The sequence below is a fragment of the Patiria miniata genome, unplaced genomic scaffold (assembly GCF_015706575.1).
Source record: "Patiria miniata isolate m_02_andy unplaced genomic scaffold, ASM1570657v1 HiC_scaffold_3, whole genome shotgun sequence".
In the NCBI taxonomy this organism is placed as follows: Eukaryota; Metazoa; Echinodermata; class Asteroidea; order Valvatida; family Asterinidae; genus Patiria; species Patiria miniata.
Window position 1 is genome coordinate 8,917,939 of NW_024037069.1, and position 22,418 is coordinate 8,940,356.

Consider the following 22,418-nt stretch of genomic DNA (forward strand, 5'->3'; position numbering starts at 1 on the left):
AATTTCCTGAAGATTGATCGAAGTCAAGATCTCACAAAGATCGTATATCGTATCGCTGCAGTAGTTGTACGCTTTTGGTGAACTAAACAAATTCTGTTTGTAGTATAAGACTGTTTTATTATGCCCGTTAAGGCTATACAATTAATAAAGTCACGAATTTAGAAATGTTAATAAGTATTTACCGATCTATGCATTTCACCACAACAAACCAAACCTGTGATGGCTCAGCTCGAATTAGCTACAAACAGTAGGCTTTGCTCATTTGCAGCGAGGACAGTAGATACATGAATCATTAATGAGATATCTTCGGAAATGATTGTCAAAGTCAAATACATGGCTCGTCTATTATACGCGATCTTTGAGATTGGACAAGCCTCAATCACAAGTCAATATCATTCTGCGATTATGAGCAACCCAGGCAGACCGGCCTTCAAATAAGACAATAAGCCGGTCGTTTAATTGAAGCTCAACATCAAACAGAGAGCTTAACATTACATTAGAAGCTGTGATCGTCTGACTTGATTGTTGTGCTGACAATGCGGTTTTTAGTTACCTTGGAGATACATCCGCTCCTGCTTCGTCCATGGAAAAAATAATCAACCCTTTTAAGGTATACGTTCGTACGGAGATCGCTGAATTTAAACATATTGAGTGTCTGGGTTACAAGAAATCCACGTAATGCCTGACACTCACGGAGAAAATGTGAAAACATTATGTCTGGATAAAATCTGTTTGCCTTGCATATACGTATTTCCAGCAGGGATTATAGTGCTCAAATTATGGAGCACAACTCCAACGAGCGCCGCACGTAATACATATCGAAATCAGGTCCCACAATAATGAGGCACGCGAATTTGAAGCAACGTTTTCCGGGGAAAACACGAGTGACTTGAATCAAGACAAGCATTCACACAGCTCGATTTTGGCGGACCAAAATTGTGTACCAAGACATTTCTCCATATCGTCGCAGAGCTGACAAACCGGCGAATCGACCATTTTGGCGATTTCGATTTTTTGTTGTTTTTAGGCTTTATGAAGGTTGCTCTTTCAAGTATTTATGCCAAAATTATTAATATTTGTCTGGATTTTGAGATTCAGAGCCCCCCTTGTGGCGAATCACTCACAAAAACAAATCCATAATTTGACATAGTGACGAATACGAAATTTCGCTGGTAACCAGCTTATGTAAGGTGTGCGTTCCAAGTACCAACGAATGTTATTCGTCAGTTTGTTGGATTGCGCGTGCGTGCACGCGCGATCCGACGAACTGACGAATAGCATACAAACATTTCGCTGGTAACCAACTTATGTAAGGTGTGCGTTCAAAGTACCAACGAATGTTATTCGTCAGTTTGTCGGATTGCGCGTGCGTGCACGCGCGATCCGACAAACTGACGAATAGCATACAAACAGTGTGAAGAACAACCGGATATTGCAGATTAATGTAATTTGACAAACTGACGAATGCGTTTACGATCAAATAAAATCATATCGCACAACTTCTCTGATTAAATAAGTGACCTGGTGGATACTTAGTTTCATATTTTATTCAGAATATATACTAACAGTATTTTTATCGAAACATTAAGGGTAAAATACGGCGCCCGGAGAAGTGTCCAACTTCAAACGCGAATTACTCCAAACAAGGTTTTTGCTTATTCGTCGGTTTGTCAGCTCTGCGACGATATGTTTGATAGTTTAACGAAAGCTGCAAATTGGTATGGTACAGAACTGTAGCGTTTACATTCTAGTTTTTCATGATCTTCCCAACTGTTTTGATTTGGTTGGAAATGCGCCATCACGTCGAACGTGCTCCTTTAAGCCATGTTCCAACGTTCACTATTATTAGAAAACTCATAAACCCTGCGGGAAGAGAGTATATGACAAGCTGTTTTAATAGAAGCCATTTTTCGACAGTGGCTTGTCGTGTGGTTACAACAGTGCCTTTTTCTCATTAACGTCACATCAAGCCATCGTGTTTTTCATTAAGGCGAGCAAATGTAGCGTAAATTATTTCTTTTAGGGTAAAAGCTCTGGAGGTAACGGCTTCACCGATCAGCATGAAATTTGCGGGCTTTTATAGATATAATTGTCGGTGTAATCATAACATTGGGTTATTTTATTGAAAAGATATGAAAATATGCAATATGTTTTATTTGACCAAATCTATTATTTGATAGTCACGTTAACTTGATCTACGATGCATGCTTAGAGCTTAATGGCTGCCATATCTTGCACGAAAAAGCCGCTTTAAATGTGCACGCTTCGGCATCTTTTCTTTGTTGTTGGAGACTATCTGATAATTCTTGTGTTATATTAACAAATGCATATACCTCATAATATTGACTCCTCATTTGAGCTGATTTTCATAACGAAAATGCACTTTAAATTGATGAAAAAAATCACAGAAATCACAACAGGTTTATCGCCCCCGGCCCCACGTTGAGTTTTAATGCCAAATGTAGAAAAGGATGTATCATAACTACCAAAAGATGCATACCATATCTAAAGGAGGTGAATGGAAAATGAAGGAAATACGCTGAAAAGTATATTCTAGCTTAAAAGTATATATGACGACGCGTCCACTAAGGCCCTACGGTTAAAGTAGTGCTATCCAGGACGGGGTTAGGTTCAGTCAGACATTTTGTGACATGGTCGTTAACATTGCACAGTTATGTCTGTCCGTAAGTGTGTCTTATAAGCGGTCAACGTAATTAAAAATCGGAACCCATTCGTCGGAAATTATTAATATATGTTGTACGTCCGATTTATCATGAAATTGGTGGCTAAACCTCTGCAATACACCAATGCACAGACTCATGAAGGCTCGGTATGAATCAAGTTACCTGGTATCAAAAAATATACATGAAGAATAATTGGGAAAGTGCTATAGACATTGTGCGGGCCGTAGACCTACAGCAGGTTGTAGGAGATGCCACCGGTTTCTTTGGAGACCTACGAGCACGAGGTCCTTCAATTGTGATAGTAAACGACGGACATTGTAGCAATAAATGATCGGGTTGACGAATACGTTGCGAGCTACAAGTGAGACGGATACACGTACTTAATAGAGTGAAATTTCTCCTTCTGTCCAAATTCAATTGGTGAAATTGACCGATTTGTGTTAGTGCCAACTGCACAAGACAAACATGATGCTTATTATCAGTGTAGTGCTGATGCGATTCTTCTTAGCTTTGCTCATAATATTCGGAGCGCCGTTCACTCGACTAGCAAGTTTCTTGGTTAGCACGATGATAATCCGTTTAGTAGGCAAATAACTTACCATTGTTTTTGTTAAAGCTCGAGTCTATCATTTGCAGCTATCCAAAAAAGTAACTGGAGTAATTATTGTTGAAAAATATACTGGTTGAAAGTTAGTATGGAGACTAAACTCCCTGTAAAATTATTCTTTCTGGCAAGCTCTCATTTTGAAGAAATCAACGAAAGAAGGCATTTTCAACGGTGCGTCTTAAGAAGCACCGTAGTAAAATTTAAATTAGTAGTAGGTTTTGTTATTCGGCGCAGCGCTCGCAAGCATTAGCACGACGCACAGGCGCGCGCGGTTGCTATAATTCGTCGGATCAGTGCGCGACATTGCGTAAAGCTGCAATTCAAAACAATTTAAAACATGATTTAGCAACTTTTGATTTGAAATTGAGATCCTAGAATGCTGTTTTTCTCGGAATATACAGCTGAAGCTGAGCTGAAACTTCATCAGGTTAGTTGTTCAGTATCCTTCGTTAGATTTTGAACATTTTTGTTGCTTCAAACGAACAAAATGCACACATTACAAATGTTAGACTATGTCTTTAAGATTTGTTTTTCCCTTTTCAGACTCCTGTTCATAGCGTTTGTACACGTTTTCATCGGACATGGCACTTTGGCCATTGGGCACTTACATCAATCCGATTGCCTTTATACTTGGCACACACATATACCAGCACCTGCAGATGAGTGCCGAACATTGACGTCTTCATGACGTCATCACGTGTCACGTGACGTCACACTAAGACGTCCGATTAGGTTGAAACTTGGTGTGTGTGTGTCTGGACGGGATGTGCTATAGATAAAAATTGAAGTGACGTCAGGGTGACGTCATCACATGACATTTGACGTCACTTCAAAAGTAAACTAAAGGCCTATATATACAGAATTATACGTCCGATTTGGTTGCAACTTGGTATGTACCTTAACTCGGATGTGTTATACATGAAAATAAAAAGACGTTATAATGACGTCATCAGATGTCATTTGATGTCTTACATGACATATGCGATATTTACATAATTAAATGTCCAATTTGGTTGTAACTTGGTATGTACCTGGACGAAAATTGAACTGACTTCATGATAATGTCATCACATGCCCTGTGACGTCATATTACAGGTACATTTTCAAAGGCCTATTTCTATACATGACTATGTGCAATTTGTTTCTAAAGGGTCAATTTTCAAAATCCCGCTGAATTTGGTGCCTTGTGTCACTGATACACCATTGTTGCATTTTAACAGTGTGCTATCTTCAGAACTACACGTGAATCTAAAAAGGGTACTGAACAACTAACCTGATGAACTTTCAGGTCAGCTGCAGCTGTATATTCCGAGAAAAACAGCATTCTAATCAAAAGTTGCTGAAGCATGTTTTGAATTGGGCCTTAATTCAGCGTCGCTAGACACGTTCTCACTGAGCCGATTGCAGCTACGCGATGTCGCGCACTGATCCGACGAATTATAGCAACGGCGCGCGCGTGTGCGTCGTGTCAATGCTTGCACGTGCTTCGCCGAATCACAAAACGAACTAATAGTTTAAATTTCCTACGGTGCGTCTTAAGAAGCACCGTTGGAAAGGCCTCATTTCGTTGATTATCAAAATGACAGCTTGCCAGAAAGAATAATTTAATAAGGAGTTTAGTCCCCTTACTATCTTTCAACCAAGTATGTTTTTCAACAATGATCACGCCAGTTACTTTTCGGATAGCTGCAAATGATGGACTATAGCTTTAACGCGTTGTTGTCAACACACACTTAAAGGGAATATACAACATTTGTTTTTGCTGCAATTTTCAGAAATAAATGGATTTGGAGAATTAGTATGTTATAGCAAATATTGTTAAACTGATTTGTTTTTCACGTTTTGAGCTCTTAGATGTTGGAAAAAACCAAGAAAACCAATTATGCTCCTGTAGTCTGGTTCCCTGACCCCACTTAAGATGAAACAGAGAAATGTGTAGACTTTTGGGAATTGTAAGGTCAGAGAATCAATCTGGCAGGCGTGTACCCCTTCACAGGTGTGTAACCAGTTGCAAAGAAAATGCAGAACAGCTGTTATGACAAGTTCGGAGCGGTTTTGAAAAAAAGCCAGTTTTCTCCAACGCTGGTCGGCCGACCAGCTTTGGGAAAATATAAATTTTCTAGAAAATGTCAGCACACCAGGAGGCACGATTTTACAGGATCCTTTAGACTGTCATTCCCTTACAATCAAGTAAGGTATTTCGTGATAATTTGATCATTTCGTTTTTTGATGTTTGCTAATGTAGGAAAACGTAGGTACTTCGAATTCGCGTCCACAAAAACAAAACAAGAACGGAGCTCACAAAGAGTGCGTTCGATTACTTTCCCCAGCTTACTCGCGCCTGACTCCTCGCGTAATGACAGACATGCGCAGTGGAGCTAAATAAACGAACGGTTTCAGGTAAAGTTTCGTGCAAGAGCTGGAAATGGGCGTCGCAAGGACTTTTTTCTATAAGGGAGCAAAACATATTTTTCCACAACAAAATCCTGTTTCTCAAGATATTATCGATTTATCAGTTTTAAAGGGGGTAGGGACATTATGCCCCCCCCCCCATTAAATTTACACCAATTTGACTTCTCGCCTCTTTTCTCTTCGTGTTTTTTTGCTTTTCTGGGGGGGGGGGGGCGGATATTGCAACCTGACGCCACTTTTTTTTTCTTTATATATCATCTCAATTAAGGTCATGTATTGCAAAAATGATGATAAGACATGAATCTGGGACTGAGAAATATTTCCATTTTAGTTAAGAAAAAAAATTAAATTTCTTGACTCTCCATAGATTTTGTACACAATTGCGGAAGTGGCGTCAGGTTGCATCATTTTTCCAAGGCCGCATCCGAATCAATTAACTGTCTAGAGCACGTCCACGCCCAGTGAAAAAACGCGAGGACGCACTGACAAGTAGCCGTATAGCTCCGTGCATAGGGTTTGTTAGCTCTAAGCTCCGTGGAAGCCCGTTTTCGGACACGGCTCGAGTAAGCGCGAAAACTCACGTGAGAGGTAAATCGAACGCTGTCGCGCTTGCACGAGTAAGCGCGGAGGAAGTAATCGAACGCACTGAAAGTGTGTTGTGTTGCACCCATCGTGAAATAAAGAAATTATTCAGATAATGAATTAATTTATTACATCATATTGACATATCGCGGAAAGAAGAGCGACTTTATGACATAAACAGCCAATAAATAGTTCTTATATAGCGCATTATACACAAAAATGTCTCTATGCGATCAAGTAAGTGTGTCTTAATTAATTCAGCTGATCGAAATGACGATACAATATCTAAAGTTGACGCATTATCATCGTATGAATGGCTTCAATGCATTCGTTGACCCCACCATCATGGGTTAGCACTACTTGATTGATAACCACTGGACAAAGTCCTGCCCATATAAAAATAGATGTTTCAGATAATGGCGGAGGCTAACTTGCATAAAATTACACGCATTACCATTGCAAAAATAGCTCTATTTAATTCGTTGACCCCCAACATGGTTTGGTCACCTTGACTGATGCGTTTTGACAAGATCCTGCAGAAAACTTGTGTTTTACATAATGGCGTTGGCTAGTTTGCATATTAATTGTTTAAAAAAAACCTCAAGGGTGCGGAAGTGGCACCCATCGGAATATTGATCTACAAGGTTTAAATGACAAGAAAATGCTAATGAAAAAAAAATAATGTGGACACTAATACACGCTTCCGTGGTCAACCCCTGATATTTATAGGACTATTGTATGGCAATGTAAGGCAATAGTACGGTGATATAACGCAATGGTACGGCGATATTATACAAATAATGAATGTGTGTGAGTGCAATGGTAAGAATAATTTCATGAGGTGACAGATGAAATGTTCCGTTCCACGAGGCGTAGCCGAGTGTAATGGAACATTCCATCTGTCACCGAATGAAATTATTATTTCCATTGCACGATTGTGAAACATTCATTAGTTGTTTTATAATAACACCTGAATAAATTCTTGCTATCTGATTGGTTGACCTGTAAACTGGTACTTACATCAATGTTTTACTTTTTCAGATGGCAATAACTGGTGATTCACTTCCAATGTCCATTTTATTCAAGCTAAAAACTGTTCGACAAGTTCAAAACTAGCCTATATTCAATTTATCTCGGTTTAAAACTGTTCCACAACTAAGTTCAAAACTTAATTTTTGTATTTAAAAAACTGTTCTCGACAAGTTCAGAACTACCGTATCCAAATTCGTCCAATCGTTTGGCAGCATATCTTGTTGGCTTCTTTGTGTTTGCAGCGTCAGCGTCACCGATATTTCGTCTCTGTTAGCTTAGGGGATCGAGAACAAACGGAGATTCTCGCGTATGGTCCGTCAATTTGTTGCAGCGCCACCACCGGCAGTAATAAAACCGTGCGATGGAAGTTCATTCATCGTGGAATGGTATACAATTAATATAACATGGTTTGAGGGTGAACAGTCGATATTCGCTCCCCGAGGTATTGGAAGTTGACAAACTAGGCCAAAGGAACTAGTTTGTCAACTTCCAATACCGAGGGGAGCTAATATCAGCTGTCCAGCCGAAATAAACAAATTCTAATTGTTTTACTATACCTCATACATATTCAGCGCCAATTTTTTTTTGTTGCAGTATGCACCTCACACAATTTTGTTTGAAAAACCTGTCCAGTTCACCAAAAGAATCGCTTTCTGTTCGTTTACAATACAGTGCAGCTGTAAATACAGTAGTTTGTGTACAACACTCTTTTGTACAGGAGGCATCTTTATTGTCCATAAATATTCGGCATCATTGAGCTCGGGAAAGCGCCGTGTAACCATCTCTTCGTGTGTAGCTCTTTTGGACGATGTTCGTGCGTGTGTACTACACCCGTGCGACAGTTCCACGATTGCTTAGTAAAGCGCATGCGTAGTAGACTGTCGCATTACCCACGCGTATTTACCCTGTGCGTGAATCCTCGCGCGCGCGCTTGGTAAACGGCAAAAATAACATCTGGCAACGTGATGGTGAGTTGACCAGTGAGAGTTCGCTCTCGATCATGAATATGTATTAGGTATAGTAAATGGTATTATATGACCGACATACAGATCCTTGTCATTTGATTGGTGGAACTCACGTCACGTGTCATACGTTATTACTGCCATTCACGCCGCAGCTAAAAAAGAATATACTATCCGCCCATGGGGAATGAGAAATATTATAACACCTCACCCACGGATTCTGTGTCTTGATTGGCCGAGAGCGAGTCACAGGGTACTTTCTATTTTTGCTATCTTTCAGTGCATGGCCAAAAGTACTATACCCGTAGCAACCAAAGTACTATAACCATGGCGCGGGATTTGTTGGCAAATGATCTATGGCAAATGCATGCTGGTGTGCGCGCGTTCAGCGTTGCGCGTAGCGCGTATTGTTCCAAAGAGCCATCGCAACAGAGTTGGGTTCAAACATGTTCGTGAAGTGGCGGCTTGGAAGAGAGAAATACTAGTTTTACCAATTTTGTATTGAAATAAAAGTTTAACATTACAAACAGTTCAGTCGCATCTTCCATAGACGACCACGCGCGTGTACTTGTAGTGGCATGAACACGACGCGCTCTACTCCATAGCGATTCTACAAAAAGCAAAGAAAAAGACGGCCTCACGGCTGTTTCGAAGACTTTCAGATTAATGCACACCGAGTTCAAACTAGAAGATATATTACTTAAACATTCTGGAGGAAAAGTTTTACAAAATGAACAACTAAACATCCGTACCTGGTACATTTCCCTACTTGTGACAACACGCACATTTAGACTAACAGCAGAATGAGCAACGGAGATTTGCACGTAATTGATAGTGTGACCGGCGGGCTACCGCAGTGTGCGTACTGCACTGAAAGTTTCTGTATTCATGACGCGCCGTTACTTCAAGTAATAAATGCACACTTGGCACTGTAAAGAGGATTTTGTAAGCTTCATTTTGATCGGTCATTCAATGCAGTTGGTGAAACTAATACCCCGTACCAAGCAAGGGCGGATCCAGAACACAATTTTGGGGGGGGCCAAAAAAATTTTTGGTCCCCCCAAAAAGTGGGCCTAAAAAATTACGGCTTGGGGTTCGGGGCCCGCTTAAGGGCCCCGAAAAATTTTTGGATTCTAGATGCTCTGTGGTGCGATCTGAGGCAATTTCTGACCACTTTAACCAATTTTTTTTTAGGAAAAGATGGTGGTGTACTCATTGCCTGCCTTTATGCGATGTCACATTAAAAAAAAAAAAAATTGGTTTCGTTTTGGGGGGGGCCATGGCCCCCTTTGGCCCCCCCCCTGGATCCGCCCTTGGTACCAAGGACCAAACAAATTTGTCTGCTCAACAGTCCTTTGGCTGCAATAAAATACGGCGAACATTATTTTGCTTCGCTCCCCCACTGTGTTGTTACAAAGTAACAACTCAACGCGCGCGCGCCCGCGCGATCAGGCGATGGTAGGCTTGTACTGACACACACGGCGTATACACACATGCAAGGGATAAACGCAATTGCTGCGACAAAAACCATTCCACACGCACTTCACGTAATCAATAACTGACTTGATAAAGTTTAATACTGCTGTTCATAGATCATGTTGCGACTCGCCGTGTACAAACTGTTTGTAATGAATATATCAAATGACAAGGAGCTATATATCAGTTATATATAGCAAATATTGAGTGGCTTTAAATTGTGAAATGGGAGGACTGTTATCGCTCGGTACAATCTGAACTTTTCCATGGAAAAGTCCAGATTTTACCATGCGATAATATTCCTCCCATTCCACGCTGATTGTTTACTAGTCTATGCGGCGATGTACAGCGTTTTAACGCAATACTATGGTGATAAAAGAAACTTGCACAACGAATTGGCGAATTCGACCCATCGTAGTTGTGTGCCGCCAGGCGATATACACGCAGTTGGCTGACCAACACATACGACTTGGGATCGCGTGGGATTTAATTCTCTCATAAAGCTTTGTACCAATTTTTGAAGAGGCTAGCTTTCCTGTCAGGATGCATTTTGATAAGATTCTAGTTCTTCTTGGGGAATTTGGCTCATACCAGAAGAGGACCTTTTTCGCGATCTGTCTGCTCAGCGTAGTGTGGGCTTTCGACAAATTCGGCCTGGTCCTCGTCGGGGACGTGGGCGCGGACCACTGGTGCGCTCTGCCCGAATGGAAAGACCAGGATTGCGCCGCTTGGAACTTGACTGCAATGGAGTGTCAACTCGCGAAGAAGAACGCGTCGATTCCAAGGGGAGAGGACGGTGCTTTTGAGCAGTGCGAGAGATTTTATAACGTGACGGGAGAGGTGTTTTACCCAGGCCTGGACCCCAGAAATTTAACCAAGGAGGGGTGCGTGGATGGCTGGGAATTCGATACCAGTCAGTTTGAAAACACCGTCAAAATGGAGGTAAATTTAATCAAACAAAGGGCACCCTCGTCCCCTGGGGTTACTTTATTTTCAACCCCTGGTTGGGAACTTTAATACTTCCTGTATACCCTTTCCGATATGGCAAATGCTAGTAGTGTATTGTGCACTTGCTGGTGTCATTGCCAACGTGTATTACGAATTTTAACGTACAATGTGAATTATCACACCCACTCCACCTCAAAAACGAAACAACCCCTCCCTTTCCATTTTGCTGATAACAACATTTTATGCGATAAATGCATAATTGGATGCAGATTGCAATAAAAAAATTCGGATCTCACGCCGCGCCACGAATTGATTCTGATTTACTCCATACATCGTATACAAAAACAAGCACCATGCGAGTTTTTTGAAAATGCAAAATGCCCAATTAATACCAGGGTATGAGACCAGGTAATGGTGGGAGCGTCCTGCTTGACACCGTGGGAACCAGGTTGATCAAAGGTCTTGCTCCAACATCGATTCACATATACATTTTACAGTCTTGTAGGCCTACGTTATACATGATCGCAAAATGCACGGAACTAGTCCGCTTCATCATGGCCTCTAGCATGAGTATGCAGACTTTCGACTTTGAACCGAGTAGGCCTACAAATTGATGTAAACAGGGTAGAAATTGTGCAGGTATAGACAAATCCGGCGGCAGCCATTGTCTGTGGTGGCACAAGACTCGCGCGAGACGCGTTTCGGGCGGGCTGCGAATATTTTATTTACACAGGGTAGTGAGGGTACCCATTTTTCAGGCGACTTGAATCAAGGTTATAGGATTGTAGAACGCCGCGTAGCGGCGCAATACAATCCTGTAACCTTTTACCTTCGCGCGCGCATATACTCGCTCCACATGTGAAAGTATATAATTTATGAATTGCACGATTTGGTCGAGCACCGCAGTTGCCTAATGTTTAGGCACGCTGGCTAATGATCAGAGGTCCCGAATTCGATTCCTTGCTCTGACTCTTCAGATTTTGCCCTTTTTCAACAATTTAAGATTTTATCTTAGAAATGTTATTTTTCAGTCGGATACTACTTGTATAGCAGCAATTTTCTTTTTCCTTTCTGATCCGAGGCTCTGAAGAATTTTTTAAAAAGGGAAATAAAGTCCGAAATCCGTACAAAGTTGAAAAATAGTAGCCTCCACTCGAGCCTGGTTATAACAACCATGCCCCATAGGAAAGCGCACAAAGTACCCCAGATATACAAAAAAAAAATCGCGGGCAGGCACCTTCGACCAATAGAAATACCAAAATTCGCGCGCGCCTCGTCTTTAAGAACGCGTCTAGCATGCGTGTGAGCGTGACACCACCGCTGCAGTAAAAGCTTCTAATTCTGGTCGCCGGATTCCCTTATTATGTATGGGATACTTTAGTCTCATGTCACATGAGTATCACCCGTTATCCACGGAGCCAAGTCCACTCTTTACCATCTGATATATCTAAGAATGCGTCGTTTTTCACGTCATTTCACTCCAAAATCAGGACTAAGATTGTGATTGTCAATTTCAATGCCACGTTTTTGTAATAGACCGCTTGCAGACGCGATCGATAATTGACGCGCTAAGGTGAGCGACGCCATGTTCTGGGACAAAATGTGCGTGGATAGATATACGCCTGTCCCACAACATGGCGTCGCGCACCTTCGCGCGTCGTTTATCGAACGCGTCTGCAAGCGGTCTATACAACATCCTCTACAAAAATGCTACTCATCGTGGGCGTGATGTTTACGCACACGGGGAGCTCGAATCACGCGCGCATAGAAGGCGCCTGCTGATTGGTCAGTTTCTCGAGGTCATACGCAGTCTAGTTGCATCACCGAATCTGTTCACGTATAACAGACCATGGTCGGCTTCGCCAGGGTCAATTACATGGACTAGAGAAACGTATGCGGGACGGGAAATTAGCTAGTTATATCACCACTGTTTGTAGGTTTTTTTTTCACTAAACCCAAATATTAAAATTTTACTGTTAAAAGACATTGTCAGGTAATTAAATAAATGTCATCGAAATAAACAGGCGATCGTTACGTATAATCATCCATAACTAAAATTTGATGGTGTGATGAAGAATAAATAAACGTTTGGTTTATATTGAAACCGGTTTAATAAGGGCCATGGTCCCCGAAATTGGTGTATTATCATTTTGTGCCAACGTTGAGGATGATCACTTGCTTGAAAGTGCCCAAAGTTGGGGTAGGATCTAGAAAAACGTGTGCAAATATATGGCTTTCATTGAAGACAACAATTGGGTAAAAAACAAAAACCGAAAAACGACGACTTTTCGGGAACTTTTCAGGAAAACCTTTCTTTTTTCGCGGACAAACTCTAAAACAGTAAAAAAAAAAAAAAAAAAAAAAATTGAAGTTGTTATGCACCTTTGGAACTGATTGCCAAGATTTCGTCGACTTTAACTGACTTTGCCATGCTTTGTTTTCCCATGACAGTTCGCCTTGGTGTGTGATAAAAAGAACCTTTTCATCATGACCCAGTCCGTTTACTTCGTGGGAATTATACTCGGCTCTGTTGTGTTTGGGTCGCTCGCTGATTGGTGAGTCGGAACGTACCTCCCGTCTGTGATTAATCAAAACAACATGGGGGCGGGGCTTAATAGAATCTCTTAGGTCTCTCAAAAGCATTTGGGCACACAGTCAAGGGCGGATCCAGAACACACCTTTTTTGCGGGGGAGGGGCTAAAAAAAAAGGCCTTCAAAAAGTGGGTCAAAAAATTACGGCGTGGGGTTCAGGGCCAGCTTAAGGGCCCCTAAAAATGTTGGATTCTAGTTGCTCTGTGGTGCGATCTGAGGCAAATTCTGACCACTTTGACCAATATATTTTGAGGAAGAGATGGTGGTGCACGCAGGGCCTGCCTTTATTGTGACGTCACTTACAAATAAACCAATTGGGTTCGGGTTTTTTAGGGGGGGGGCATGGCCCTCATTGGCCCGCCCCACCCCCGGATCTGCCCTTGCACACAGTAAAGGAAATATAAAATAATGATCAGCAATATTTACATGAAACTTTGAGAATGGGATTGCCGGTGTTCTGCTTCTTGAAATAGCAAATTAAAGGCAGCATATAGGATCATTTGCATTTATCTCAAAAGTAACCTGACGAATTATTCTCAAAAGGCGTACTTGGATTAAGGATCGTACTGGCACTAAGCACCCCGTGAAATTATTGCGTCTGGTGTGTTGTCATTTAGAAGAAATCAAGAAATGTTGGTGATTTCCAACGATCAGTCCATTGAGTGATTTGCGGAATAAAGGGTGCTATTGTCAAAATCATGCTTCGTAATCAAAAGGTTGTGCGTGGCTTTTCCCTGTTTTCTCGAAACGTATAACATCCACTGAGCTGAAACTTCCACAGGTTACGTTTTGACCATTCTTCTTTAGACTGTGAGTAGTGTTTTTATTAGAAACGAATTAAGGCATGAAAAGCAAATGATCCTTTTTGCCTTTAAAGCTTGACATTTTCTAAGAAATGAAATGCAGATATTAAAGGGAATGTACATCTTTGGCTTTTGTTGTAATTTTCAGAAATGAACTATTTGAGGGGTTAGTATAATAGATCAAATATTGTTACACTAACATGTTTGAAGTTTTCTTTTCGAAAATGCCGGAAAAACCAAGAAAAACAAAAATGTTCAAGCAGTCTGGTTCCCTGACTCCACTAAAGATGAAATAGATCAATATTTATAGATGCCAGAAAATTGTAAGGTAAGGGAACCTGTCTAGCCTGCCTGCATCCGTTCATGAACATGTAACCAATAGCAAACTAAATTTGGACTGAAAAAATGGTAAATTTGGATCAGAAGTTGAAAAATAGTTAGTTTTGTCTCGTTCATAATTTTCCTTTGAAGGTTCGGACGCACCTATATGATGTGGATCGCTTTGACTCTGTGGTTTGCTGCAATAATTGGCTTGGCGTTCTCACCTAACATCGCTGCATACACGATATTCCGTGCCTTAGATGGAGCGTTCAGCTACGGAACATTCCTGCCTGCTTACGTCTTAGGTAAACACGGGTGGAATTGCGATTTCTTTTATAAAAGATGCTATAAGATTGCAATTAAAATTTTATTGTGTTAAAATGGCAACATTGGTAGAGTTTTTTCCTGTACAAAATGAGAACATGAATATTTACTTTGCAGGTATGGAGTTTGTCGGTCCATCCAAGCGAGCCATCGTCGGAGTTGTGTGGCAGATCTTCTTCCGGGCCGGTCTCATGATCCTCGCTGGGGTCCCTTACATCAGCAATGATTGGCGTACACTAGAACACTCTATCGTATCTTTTATTACCCTCTTCTGCTTCTGTATGCCGTGAGTATCTGAAGAGGAGACTAAAAAATTGGTTTGCTTTTTTTTTAAGCGGCCAGAAAATATGAAGTAGTGTTGAGCCCACTTAAAAAAAAATGCGTACCTGATTCTGGCGCTCGTCCATATATTCCTTTTTTTTTGTTGCACTCTGTAATTTTATGATCATTTCACATCTTGTTAACATAGTGATCACATATTGCAATATTTGAAATCCGTTTGTCAATAGCCGTCGGGCCGAGATAATAGGTAACCATCTTGGATCATAAGTCTTACCATTTTGTCCTTTTGAAAGAAGTCGTTATGAACGCTTTTTATCCGATATCCCGAAACAATAATGCTTACACAGACTGTATTTGCCGAGTATGGTTTGTTTGTAAAATAATATGTAATCATGTTCGCTTGGGCAGCCTTTTCCCGGAATCTGCGCGCTGGCTGATCAACAGAGGGCGTCACGAGAAAGCCGAGAAGATCATTAGAAAGGCTGGCAGGGTAAACAACAAAGAGCTCCCGGATGTGTTGTTTGAGGAGGATGAAATCAAGGAAATGAAGGTGGGTTTTTTTTTATCTTTCTTGAGGATGTAGTGTTTGAAATAGCAAGGGAATTATAATACAAACAGATGTAGGCATTAGGCCTTGTTGTTGAAAACATGATTCATCAGGAACTACTTTCTGGTGCATGGATCACGTTAAAGGCAGACGCACATCGGTACAGTTGCTCTTCATACTTTAAATCCAAACGCATTTAGAAATGTACTTATGTCTGCAACGACCAAATAAACGTGACATCCAAAATGTATTGCCTTACAGGAGAAACTGGCAACGGAACGAAAACCAACCGTGTTGGATCTCTTCAAGTCCCCAAACATCGCTTTGAAAACGTTCAATCTCATGTTCAACTGGTGAGAAAATTATTTCTCTAAGTCACAGTTTGTCAAGTGCAGTCACATAATACACAAGTATACGCCGTAGAAGTGGTTACGTCATACGCCGCCGAGGTCTCGCGTTTCCCGGGGTTATGTCCAAACACATGGACTTACGTAGCCTTTAGTCAAGTCCCACGCGCCTATACCCGGACCATCCGGACACGCACCCCGGATGCTGGCACGTAAAAAAGACTAGCACGAGCGGCCGCTCCTACTAGACTTTTTACGTGTCAGCATATCCGCTGTGCGTCAGGTGTCCGGGTAAGCGCGTGGAACTTGACTAAAGGCTAGGTCTTACGTAGCGATGGGCAAGGTGCCCACTTTTTCATCAATTTTCCATCCGTAGGAAAAGAAAAATAACGGTATTCTCACGTTTTGAGCGATGATCACAGTCAACTACAAAAGCACTGTACCATTTTTTAGTCTACTTGATTCTCAATTTCTGAGACATTTCAACTTGAAAATGTTTACCCAAATCCATCCCGTGCAAATCCTATGGTAAAAATGGCGGACTAGACATTGTTTGGAACGATCACTATGATGGGAGATGACCGTGCGTGACGTCACACTACTACGACATATTGACTGCTTCGAGTTGTGTAGTAAAACTAGCCCACACTAGATCACCGAGGGGGGCTTGTTTTACTACACCACGAGATAAAGCAGTCAATACATGCATTGTTTTATAACCTTTTTCTCACAGGTTCTGCTTGATTTAAGCCATAACTGTTTAATTTAATCTAATCGCAATAACATTGTGATTCATTTGAATAGGAAATTAGTTGAAAATGTATTTGCACTCTTCCAACCTACCCCTGCACGAAATATTTGAATCCAGCTCTGTATCGCTAGCGCTTGAGAGCCATCTATATCAACAGAATAGATAATTAAAGATAAGGACGTGTATCTGAATGAACAATGTGATTTTCTTTAACATAATTTTTTTTTTAAACATACCGCAATTAGCTAGATTTAGATTTATATCGTGTACTTGGTGTTGTTATTCACAACGTGTAGTATACATGTGTTTTCGCAATCATTCGTCCACGCCTTCTTTGAACTATTCATTTCCTTTCCAATTTGTTCATATTAATATGAAATCTGATATTGCATGTTGTCTCGTTAAGATCGCAACAGTTTAATCAAAATAAAATCGTATTTTCGTAACTCATGCCGTGCTTGCGCCACGACGAATTGATTTTTTGTTTTTTTACTCAGACACCGCATACAAAAACAAATGCAATTGTAACACACAGGCAGGCACCAGACTATTCCTCATTTGCATACGTGTTCAAAAATCGTGCGCATGCAAATGATCCAATACCAGGGTGAGAGAGCAGCTAGTGGTGGGCGCGTACTGCACGACACCCTGGGAACGAGGTTGTCTGTCCCAAATACAAAGAGGCAGAATAGCTTAATAACGAGGGTCAAAGCCAAGTGGTATGTGGGACGCAACATTTTCCGTGTTCCAGGCCGTGCGAGTGGGATAACGAAATGTATCTTGAAGCAAACCTGGCGCACAGTAAACATTCAACACGCTACCGCTACACGGAATTTCCAGCGGGAAGCGTGTGCGTACTGCTGTGCTGTACTGGTTCCCGCGCGAAGTACACACGACTTCCCGGATGTGCCAAAGCTAATCCCCGCCCCGGTAACGTTGGATCATTCCAAATGCGCAGTGGATGTACCAGGAACCAGTCTAGGTCTCCCCCAACTCTCCTTTTCTGGCCGTTCAAGAAGTACTTGTGCACGGAGCTTATTGCAGTGCACAGCAAGATAGCAAAAATAGCGAATGGCATATATGACTCGCTCTCGGCCAATCAGGATACAGAATCTGTGAATGGGGTGTTATAATGTCCACCATTCCATTTTCACCACTGTTACTGTTTTCCAAAACTGTAATCTGACCACATCTTTAATAAGCCTAACACCAGGGACAAATTTCAGAATTTACTTTTCTCAAGTGGGACGTTTCATTTGTCTTAGAGGAAAACACTGTCATGTCTGGAGAGTGGAGAATTAATTATTTTTGATCAAAGAATATCTGTTAATAATTATTTGAGGTACTGCTGAGTTGTTTTATCTGGGGGTTTTTTGTTATCGTACTTTGATTCCAAGTGAAGAAATTGACACTTATTCACATTTGGATGTTTTCTTCTGCAGGTGTGTCAACAGCCTAGTGTACTATGGCCTGTCTCTGAGCATCCCAAATCTGGTATCTGATGACTACATTGCCTTCCTCATATCGGCGGCAGTTGAGATACCAGCCTACATCGTAGCCGTGGTATATATTGAGAAGCTGGGAAGGAGGCCAAATCTGGGATCTACCATGGTCGCTGGAGGGGTGGCATGTGTTGTGACAATATTCATGGGTTAGGGTGGAAATCAATTATTTTATTAATCAGTGATAATTGGTTTCATGAGAAGTCTTATTGCAGGGATTTGCTGGTACCAGAGGGGCCGGCCTATAATCCTCTTTGTGCCTGACTGACTGCTGACTGAATGACTTACTCCTTCACTGTCACTTGTGAGTTAGACTTGCATAAGTCTCAGCTTGGCCCAATTATCGGACATTGATGGTCCCAGTTGGCCAGCCTAAGGTCCTCTGTGTACCTAAATCATGGACTGACTGCTGACTGAATGACTTACTCCTTCACTGTCACTTGTGAGTTAGACTTGCATAAGTCTCAGCTTGGCCCAATAATCGGACATTGATGGTCCCATTTGGCCAGCCTAAGGTCCTCTGTGTACCTAACTCATGGACTGACTGCTGACTGAATGATTTACTCCTTCACTGTCACTTGTGAGTTAGACTTGCATAAGTCTCAGCTTGGCCCAATTATCGGACATTGATGGTCCCAGTTGGCCAGCCTAAGGTCCTCTGTGTACCTAACTCATGGACTGACTGCTGACTGAATGATTTACTCCTTCACTGTCACTTGTGAGTTAGACTTGCATAAGTCTCAGCTTGGCCCAATTATCGGACATTGATGGTCCCAGTTGGCCAGCCTAAGGTCCTCTGTGTACCTAACTCATGGACTGACTGCTGACTGAATGATTTACTCCTTCACTGTCACTTGTGAGTTAGACTTGCATAAGTCTCAGCTTGGCCCAATTATCGGACATTGATGGTCCCAGTTGGCCAGCCTAAGGTCCTCTGTGTACCTAAATCATGGACTGACTGACTAACTGACTCCCCCACTGTCACTTGTGAGTTAGACTTGTATAAGGCTTACCTTGGCTCGATAATTTGATTTTTTTTGTCCCAGCGGGCCACCTACTGCCCTGCTTGTACCTATGTCACTGACTGACTGACTCTCACTAATGAATTAGACTTGCATAAATCTCACCTTGGCCCAAACATTTGATTTTGCTGGTCACAGAGATCACCAGCCTACAGTCCTCTATGTACCTATCTCACTGACTGACTAAGGACTGACCGACTGACTGTCACTTGTAAATTAGACTGGCATAAGCCTCACGTCGGCCCAAAAATTTGACTCAGATGACTACCTGGACATCTTAGACCAAATCGATCTTGGACAAGGTTTGCTAGGTCTTGTTTTAGTATAGACTTTATAATGACATGTACATTCATGACATTTTCCACTAGAGTTGTGGTCAAAGTTAGCTTCAACCACCAGATCATTGCAATTCAATTAAGTCAGTTAACAAATAACAGGGAATGAAATAAAAGAAAAGAAAAGCCTATAAATTTCATTTAATACCCCCCAAAAGGAGTCACTGTTGCGAGTTTAATGTTACTCTCCTATGGGGCTTAGGTGACTCTCCTATTGGGCTAGGGTGACTCTCCTATGGTGCTTAGGTGACTCTCCTATGGGGCTAGGGTGACTCTCCTATGGGGCTAGGGTGACTCTCCTATGGGGCTTAGGTGACTCTCCTATGGGGCTTAGGTGACTCTCCTATGGGGCTAGGGTGACTCTCCTATGGGGCTTAGGTGACTCTCCTATGGGGCTAAGTGATTCTCTCAAAGAGTTATAGTGGTTTTTCGGTGGAGTCAAGGCACTGTTTAAAATGACCAAATTATAGTCTTAGGGACTATTGCAAAACGTTGTAGCAGCTCGTTTAATGAAGTAAATTTACCTGCAAGGCAAATAATGCTGTCCAGCAAAAACGATAACATTTTGACGTTTGTAAAATCCGGGTGATTTTACACACGTCAAAATGTCGTCCCGTCATACATACTAGTTGTGTTTGAGTGTGTCAAGCGGCTCGTCACCGTGCGTTTAGTTTTAAAACTCGTTCTTAAACTTTTGCTTATGACTTGACTTTGAACTGGATGACTTGTGACTGGTTTATAATTGCATTGTGGGGAATTGACTACAAATATTTTTGTTTCTCCTTGCAGAGCCTGGGACCTGGCAGATAGTTGTCGCAATGATCGGCAGGTTATGTATTTCTGCCTCCTATGTCATTATCTTCATCTACTCTGCAGAACTCTTCCCAACTGCGCTCAGGTAAAAAAATAATAATCTTGTTCTAACTTTACACACACAAAAATTGGGGTACCACTAGGCAAAAACAGTCATAACCAAAACAGCCCAGTGTTGATTAACTGACAGGAAATTAATTCAAAATATATATTAAAAAAAAGCTGCAATCTACTGATAACATGTCAATGCAAATGACTGTTCCTTTCTTTTTGGCTGCTGAACCTTATACACTCTCTTATTTTCGAAAAGCGGAGCTTCCGGACCTGACGAATTAGAATGTAAATCAATCAAATATTGAAATACCTTTTGAAAAACCATTCCATTAGAAAGTTGATCTATTCGATTATTGTCACTCTAAAATTGTCTGGTCCCTAGTTTCGGTCGAATACAGTAAATCCTCAATGGAGTAAACCGAAATTTCACTGTGAGGAAATTAAAAAGTGCAAGAATACAGTTCACACATGGTGGAGTTTCAGCTGAGATTTGAGCTCACTTTGAATAGCTTGTGACTTGACTGGGGACTGGATAACATGTGGACTACAATTATGGTTCCATTTTGTGTGAGGTCTTCGAAATGTTTGACCGTTATGCTGCTTGCGTTTGTCTTGTTATATTTCTAGGACGGTGGGAATGGGCATGTGCTGCGTGGCGTCAAGCATCGGTAGCATCATCGCCCCTTTCGTTCTCTTGCTGCATGACGTCTGGGAGCCGTTACCGCTGCTCCTGTTTGGTGTCCCATCTATCCTGGCCGGTCTCTTGGCATTCCTTCTGCCCGAGACCAGAGGCAAATGCCTGCCGGAGACCGTGGAGGAGGCCGAACAGTTTGGAAAGTAAGACCAGTTCAAACATAACACCCACTTAATATGTTTTTTGTTTACTTCTTGAAAGACGTTTGCAATAAAAAAGGTCTATACAGAAGTGACTTAATTTACCGAGAACCAGATGTGTAACTCACCAATGTTGACAATTTACACAACTGAAGGGTTAAATCCAACATTAAAAGATATTGGGATTCTTCCTGTGATAATTGTTTTCTATTTCTATCCCTTTTTACGCCCATTATTCCCCCTTTTCCACCCATTTTCATCTCAGAGTTTTGCTACATCCCTAACGGCCACGGGATCAGCCGCTGCAGAGTGTTCATTAAGAAGACTGCAAAGCTGCAAGAACGAAGACAAATGGACACTGCTTGAGCTTGGTGCGGTGGTCAGCGTTCCTCACTCATCGAAGTCTTAGATCAGAACCACTTAAACTGGAATTGTTGAACTGGCTTTTCTGCGAAGTTATTAAAATGATAGTGGATTTTTAAAGGAACGCCTAATAATATAATTTCATTTCTGTCATTTATAATTTATTCAACACAGCGTAAAGATAAATCAGAATCGGAACATGCATAAAACAATTAATGAAAGATTCATTAAGAAAATAATTGATGACGTCATGCATACAATTCACATAATCTAACTACCCACCGGGTTTTAAAACAATTGACCTATCGCCGTTTACAAGTTAGCCACACCCCTTAGACAACCCAATGGAATTGTGTCCTTTAAGTTTTGTTTGTTTCAGATTTTGCGCGTTCCGCGTCCATTTGTATAATATCCATAGATATAGAATAAAAAGACTGGATCGGCAGCGCGTGCATACGTGCCATCCGGTTCGTTAGTAAAAACGTCATACACGCGCGCACACCACTGATTACTAGCGCCCATTGGCTGCAAACGCTCGAGCTGCGTTAACTTCCGGTTCCAATCGTGCAAAAAGTGCTGGAGGTGACGTCACACTAACGAACCGGATAGAGTGGGCACACATTTCCCCATGCATGGACGCTCTACGCGCAGTAGTGCATGGGGCAAACCGTGCGTTACGCGCACCTTCATTCCCGTTGGTTTGTGCACTAAGGGGGGGGGGGGCACTGTTGCTTTTGATAGCCAGTTCAGTGACCATTTAATTCGCATGAGGAGCACTATAATTTTTTTTTTACAGGCCAGTTTTCCATCTTGAGAGGGGCACAG

At 41.7% G+C, this 22,418-nt stretch overlaps 1 protein-coding gene across 1 annotated transcript; it reads left to right on the forward strand.

Moving 5' to 3' along the window:
* The first annotated feature begins 10,265 nt into the window (after positions 1 to 10,265).
* Positions 10,266 to 21,237, forward strand: LOC119736395 (organic cation transporter protein-like). Its single transcript, XM_038210412.1, has 9 exons — positions 10,266 to 10,697; positions 13,155 to 13,258; positions 14,570 to 14,724; positions 14,861 to 15,029; positions 15,434 to 15,575; positions 15,834 to 15,925; positions 18,113 to 18,321; positions 20,319 to 20,427; positions 21,024 to 21,237. The coding sequence occupies exons 1-9, from the start codon at positions 10,299 to 10,301 to the stop codon at positions 21,235 to 21,237; spliced, it is 1,593 nt and encodes a 530-aa protein (XP_038066340.1). The 5' UTR covers positions 10,266 to 10,298.
* Positions 21,238 to 22,418: the final 1,181 nt, after the last annotated feature.